The sequence below is a fragment of the Amphiura filiformis genome, chromosome 13, assembly GCF_039555335.1.
Source record: "Amphiura filiformis chromosome 13, Afil_fr2py, whole genome shotgun sequence".
Lineage (NCBI taxonomy): Eukaryota > Metazoa > Echinodermata > Ophiuroidea > Amphilepidida > Amphiuridae > Amphiura > Amphiura filiformis.
Window position 1 is genome coordinate 61,310,019 of NC_092640.1, and position 7,187 is coordinate 61,317,205.

Sequence of the window (7,187 nt, forward strand, 5' to 3'; positions counted from 1 at the left end):
GCGTATCTTTGACAGTTCTCTAACCCCGGAGGGGTCACTCCCATTGTGGCCTATTATAAATACACCATCCGCGATAATCAACTTTTGAAAAGCACCCTAAACAAGGATTTAACCTTTGGCTAAAACGATACCCTAAACAGGTAACACGCACCTGTTTTCACACCCTAAACAGGGATTTTATTCCTTGCATCAAATTTCATACCCTAAATTTCATTTCCGCGTATTAGCAATTGCAAATTTGCTACCCTTTTCCCAATTTTTCACGTTTTTGACACCCTAGACGATACGCGCGTATCGTGCCTACCCACGAAAAACTACCCCTTTTACGCGTTTTTATTATCGCGGATGTGTACAGGCCACAATGGGAGTGACCCCCCCCCGGGTCTCTAACACACCAAGTTCAACATATTTCGTCACTTCAGGACCCCTACACAGTTCAGCATGCCCCTAGCACTTTAATATCATGATCCAGTTCTTTCAAACAATTTTTAAACAAATTGTTGCAAACAAACTCATTTGCTTAACTTTAAAAAGCTACACAAAATTGTGAGTAAATTTTCATTTCAATATCTAAATTGTCTATTTCTATTTTAACAGCTCAGGATTTTCTATTCTAAAGCAGTTTCTCAATACACCAATTCACCTTTTCGGCAATCCCCAAAATCAGTTGCAGTCGATGCACATCGATTCGCACATCCTTATTGCGAACGTTGAGCTGCGTATAGTAACCACTGACTAACAATGCGCGCATTGGTGTGACGTACTTACGGTTAATTCGCAAAGCCTTTCAGGAATTACCGAAATTGTCTATTAAGCTCCAAGCTACAATCATGGAAAAATGTGTTGGGACACGTGGTCAATTTTACCTCTTGTTCTATCCCCAGTCACATACATTTTGATGGACGTTTTTCAAATAATATTCTACGTGTAGCTTCAACCATATACCTCCCCTTCCCCCACCAATCAACGTTGCAGAGTCTAACACGGAGCCTGGTGATAAGAACCCGATGAACATTGTTACGGGGGAGGGGGTGGAAGGGAGATCGATTTCAGTGCATGGTCCTAAACTGTCCCAAGACATTACCATGAGTTCTTATTGAGAAACCAATATTACCTCGACGCTGCACACCCCTACCGTAACGAAAGTCGGGATGCTCCACGCAGTATTCTTACCATTTTATTTAATACAATAACATAATTGTCGAGTGTAAAGCGTCTCAAGAATGGTTTATGAGAATGAATGTTCCTATTTGCGGTGAAATACTTTGATGGAATTATTGTCACAGACTAGAAGCTCTTCCTCGTCGTCTTTGAGTGCTATTCCCCAGGGAGCTGTGACGTCTTTAGTCAGGATTCCAATATAGTCACCTGTGAGAGAGTAACGGTAAACTGCAGGAACTCCATAGTAGTTGGCGACGAAGACTTCATCTTGGACCACACATAATCCTGTAGGGTAGAAGTTACCTCCTGGTGGAGTGACGAAGGTGTGGAGTTGAGTGCCTTTGGTGTCGTACACGTGGACGGCATATTGAATTAAATAATGATCGCTGGCAATTATGTGATCATCTGTAGTGATAGCAATGAAGTATGGACATAGATTGAGATTGAAGCCAGATATGCGAGTACCATTTTGATTATGGGTACTAATGTACTGATTAGAACTTCCGACATACACGCGTCCCTTGGTGTCAATGGCTATACCGTACAATTGGGAACCCTCACTGTGTGACCAGTTGCCGTTAGGATTCTGAACACCGAACCTATGCTTGAAATTTCCCTCCGCATTGAAAACTTTAACAAACGGATTTTGATCCGTAACGAAATAGTCGCCATTTTGCGCGATCGCCAGACCCCATGGATTCGAAGCTCTTGAATCGCCGCCACCTGCACCACTGGTTTGTATTTGTCGTTTGGGTGTGCTGTCGTCATCATAAAGTCGAACGTAATGTCCACTGCTGAATGTAGCCACCGCAATTTCATATTTTTTGCCGGAAACGATGTCTCTTCCCATATTGAACTGTCCCGATGCGATGGTCTTTCCTAAAGCCCATTGCTCGAAAGTACTGAGTGAACCAATAGAGCTCATCACAATATCAAGATCCTCGTTTGGTATGAATTCAACTTTACCCATGGACTTTCTTACAGGTTTTGGATTCAATTTGGACATTCGTTGCATGGTATTAGAGAGCGATGAATACATTGTAGCTACATCATGCTCGGATCCATTCTGCGTAATCTGTTGTGTCATCTCCAATGATGTACAAAGACGGGATTTCTGAAATTGTAAGCAATCTCTGTGTACTTCTATCTCCTTGCTTCTCTTTGCCACTAATTGTTTCATTTTCTGTGTAAATTCCGTTTCTGCTTTCTTCACTGTTTTCTTGTACAGACTGATGGCTTTCTTCTCGTTCGCTTTCAATTCTTTCAGCGTTTTCTCATCCTCCGCCGTGGCAATATCGATAGCTTTGGGAATGAGTTCAACTTGCTTGAATAACTCTACGATTTTATCATGTCTCTCTTCAACCGCACTCTTCAGGTCTATCTGTGTATGGTCAGGACGCGGGTGGTCTACAACAGTACAATCTCTGCACATGGGTTCATCGCATGTCTCGCAGTAGAACCGCAAAACTTCACCCTTGTGCTTAGGACACATCTCCTGTTCAGGCAGATTGTGCATAGTCAACTTTCCCGAGCGGAGCTCTTCTAGTGTAAACACGTGGTGATGTTTCAGTATGCGCAATGACTTATGAATATCCATGCATTTCTTACACAAGAAATCGTTGCATTCTACACAGCGACCAAAAGCCTGGTTGTCGGAATTATCACAGGAGGTACATGGAATCTTGGCATCTTTCTCGTACAGTTTTCTCATAGTTTCATTTCGCTTTCAATTTGCTGACGAAAAAGTTCGTCCTGAGTTCCTTCTCTCTACCTTTCGGTAACGGAAAGTCCTCGCGACAGGTGGGGCACGAGACCTCGTTCTTGTACTTATCCGGGTGTTTCTTTGCTGAGCTTTGAGCCCAACTTGTGAGACATTTCAAGCAGAATGTATGAAGACACGGCAATGCCTTAGGTTTGTCAATAGCGGCATGGCAAATGCCGCACTGAACAAGATCGGCGTTATTAACAGTTCCTTCGAGGTTTAGTAGCTTTGAATCAGCCATTGTGTCTACTTACTGAGTCTATATATCCCCGATCTCTACATACTTGTACACGAAACAACAACAATTCGAATAGCGTATGTCATGCTATTGATTCGGTACAAAGTCCATGATTTTACCACCTGAATTTTACTATCAAGATCTCACTAGATTTTATGATGCAGTGCAATACGAACCACATAATAAGAGCTCCTTATCGCGTGATGCTGCAAACGTCCTGCTGTAACACACTCTTAACACCACCGGTTTTTTAATCGATTCCTAGCGTATGTTGCTTGTCAATTTGGATCAATTACCTAAATAATAATATTATGAATAACGCAACTAAATCATGTACATTGGATTCGAATTATTGTAGATTCCGAACTATGTGTCCTGGGATAGCCACTGTGTTCATGCAACAGTCACCTTATGAACTCATGAATATCCGGTAACTGCTGATATACTTTATCAAGCTCAAAACAGCAATAACTTTTGTTTATGTTTTCGGCTCTTCCAGGGCAGAATTTATTGCAACAAACGTGGATTAATCAAAATAAAACACGTTAAATACTCAATTTTAAATGCTACGCAAGAATTTCTTATAAGCTTACACGTAAACTTAAAAACAAAATGGTTTTAAAGATCATACAGTAAATTGAAATTCCTTACAAGAAATAAAGAACAGAATGAATTTCTTGGTTTATGAATCTTATTAATTTTAGATGATCAAATTCTTTATTTTCAAAGTTTCTTTGGGCAATAAACAAAGCAGGGTTAGGGTAAGGGAGTTAGCGTTACGCCGCGGGTGTCGACCGCAGACGACAAGTTTCAAACTTTTCAGAATTTTACATTTTCATGACCATATTTGAAAATTTTTAAAATTACTACAAACAAGCCTATCATTTGGCCACTTTTATCATATTTACACCTTGATTACCATCAAAATTGACGAGCATTTTGCAAAAAATAAGTATGTAGATTAGAATTCCCAAATTGTCCATTAATTTTAAATGTACATTAATACTTATTTAAGAATAGTCTTGAAGAAAGACTACTATTTGCCACACTGTTTGAAGTAAAGGCTGGATATGTAGATATACAAGAAGTATACAAGAAGTATACAAACCATAGGCTTAACTGGGGGCTGAGCCCCCCTCCCGAATAATCCTAGGTGAAGTTAAAAATGGTGATAAAATTGAGGGGAAATGGGTGTTTGTGACCTATATTTTACAAATTTTTCTGATACCGAGGGGGAAACCACCCTCGGGCACCCCCCCCCCCCCAGGGTGGCCCATCAAAATTTATTCAGGTTTCAGCCCCTCAATGTTGAAAATCTTCCTAAGCCAATGCAAAATATACAGTGTTAAGATACAGTCAACTTGCTCTATACTGATTATAGCTATACTCTGAGCAGCCTGAATTATTATGAAATAAAATCAAGATATCTGCAGTGCTAAAGATAAAACACATACAAATTTGTGTGTAAATTGGAAGTGGAAAACTCTTTCCAAGCGCCCTTATGTTTGGATTTAATAAGTATGCAAATCTGACATATAGGCCCTACATGTAAAATTGCTCTAAGTTAATAAGTTATACTCTAAGCGCCCTGATGTATCTGTTAAAGTAAAGTGTGTCAAGCAAATTGTTCTTGTGATTAATAGCTATAGCCTATACTCTGAGTAGCTTGACATACATGTATGAAGTAACATCAAGCTTTGTACAGAATATGCTGTACCAGTGCTAAAATATAATACATGCGAATTGCGCTTTATTGGAAGGGATTTAGTGCATTACAGTTTTCCATGATACTTTTAAATGAGAGAAGAACGTCTGCTAAGACTCAAAACGATATCATAATACATCATGTAAAAGTTGTGTCAAAATGATTGGTACCCATTTGTTTTCATTCATAATGGATAGGTATGACACATCAAAATTCAACATAAGATCAAATTAATTTGTAGATTAATTGCCATAAAAAAGTCATAAACTATTCATTCTGAACATTTCAAAAGTATCCAATGTTGTATTTGGAAGACGCAGGCCTTTCAATAAACATCAAAATTGATGGGTAACAATAATTTTGATAGCATGTAGAAGCAAAGTTAGCATTTAATAATTGACAAGAGCAACATATTCAAGCAGGAAGCTAATTGCAATTTGAAAGAAACCAGCAAGGAAAATGGTTGGTTATTTCTTTATACTTACAATAGTTCCATTTGATACAATAACTAGCATAGGCCTATACTTTTTCATGAAATAGGTCAAGTAATTCTTTTTGAAGTGTCCATTGCCATCATAGCGCTGAGCATGGTTTCCGAATTCGATGTCCTTGATTGCATAAAGAGAAGATCTGATACTTGTATTTTAACAATTGAAGCACAGCAATGTTTCTGACTTAATCATTTCAGGAGTCGGTTACAACAATAGTAAACATTGCAAACATGCGTAAACCTGACAAGTTCGGGGAAAGCATGTGGTTCAACAGTATCGGGTTTCGTAATATTGCTTTAAGTGGGTACTACACCCCTCAATAAATTTGTGTCTATTTTTGCATTTTTCTCAAAAACTAATGACACACTGGTAACAAAAGTTATGTATATTATAGGAGCAAGGAATCAATTACTACACTGGAATTTCAGTGACCCAAGACAAGCGGTTTGTTATTTATGATAAGAAATAAGGTACCACTAGGATGTACCTCATTTTCTGTCATTATACTGAACTGCTGTCTTGAGTCACTGAAATTTCAGTGTAGTAATTGAATTCATTGCCCTAATAATATACATAACTTTGGTTACCAGTGTGTTATTATTTTTTGAGAAAAAGTAAAAATAGTCACTAAATTTACCAGAGAGGTGTAGTACCCTACTAACTGGGAGGCAGAAATTAATTTTCATGAACAAGTTTAAGATAACTATGAACTTAAGATTATAATCTGATTGTAATATGTATAATTTTCACCAACCATACAATGTTACGCCAATGGATAGTTCTTGTCATTTGCAAGGATCTCGGAACCCGCAACTCAAAGACACTAGCCGGGAGTCAACGCTATGTACAGCCTGTCTCAAAAAAAGTTGTGCAAGTGAATGGCGCCCTCTTTGGCAACTAGAAAATACCATTGTGACATAATACGTCAAGGGAGTAGTCTTAGGTCTCCAATGCCGTTTGTTCTGTTCAATTTGCTTGTTTTAATCTCGAGATATGCTTACTTAACAACGAAAGGGTAAAATCACAATTGTGCCACTTTTACTAGGAAAGGGGGTTGTACATGTAAATCAATGATAGCATCAAGTTTATCAAGGGTTTCTTCGTGAAATCAAAAGAATGCATCAATTACACAACAATATAAAATTGTTTTTACTGTTTTTACTGTTTTATCATGATACAGATATAATAATTCTCTTTTCCACTTACGACAAGTTAAAAGATAAATAAATATTTCACATTCTGCTGTAAAATTAAATACATGTGCATGATTTTATCATGGTAAATACTGTTTTCTTTGTCACTCAAGACATGTTAAAAGACAAACAAATATTGCACACTTATAGGTTAATCAACTTAGACAAGTTCATGAAATTTGAAAAATTAATGAAATTAGACAAAATAATGCACGCGCGCTGATGTTGAAGCGTCTAATGCACGAGCCCCGAAGGGGGAGTGCATAGATGCATCAACATCAGCTATCATTGATTTACAGGTACAGCCCTATTCCCTAGTAAAAGTGGCACAATTGTGATTTATCCTTTCGTTGTTAAATAAACATATCTAGAGATTAAAAAAGCAAATTGAACAGAACAAACGGTATTTGAGAGGTAAGAATGTGCCCTTGACGTTGATGTAAGCATCATGTCACAACCGTATTTTCCAATTGCCAAAGAGGGCGCTTTTCACTTGCACAATTTCTTTTGAGACAGGCTGTAGGTCTGGTGAAGCATTTGAAGCATGACGTTTGCTAATCACGGATGAAAATTTTTGATGGAATTGTCTTCACAAACAAGCAGCTCTTCTCCGTCGTCTTTGAGTGCTATTCCCCAG

At 38.3% G+C, this 7,187-nt stretch overlaps 1 protein-coding gene across 1 annotated transcript; it reads right to left on the reverse strand.

Annotated features, from left to right (window-relative positions):
* Window positions 1-1,246: 1,246 nt before the first annotated feature.
* Window positions 1,247-2,872, reverse strand: LOC140167812 (E3 ubiquitin-protein ligase TRIM71-like). Its single transcript, XM_072191104.1, has one exon. It carries the CDS (start codon window positions 2,870-2,872, stop codon window positions 1,247-1,249), a length of 1,626 nt encoding a protein of 541 aa, XP_072047205.1.
* Between the last annotated feature and the right edge of the window lie 4,315 nt (window positions 2,873-7,187).

Excerpts from the sequence above, each read along its gene's own strand:
- LOC140167812 (XM_072191104.1), bottom strand. The coding sequence starts at position 2,872 with ATGAGAAAACTGTACGAGAAAGATGCCAAGATTCCATGTACCTCCTGT.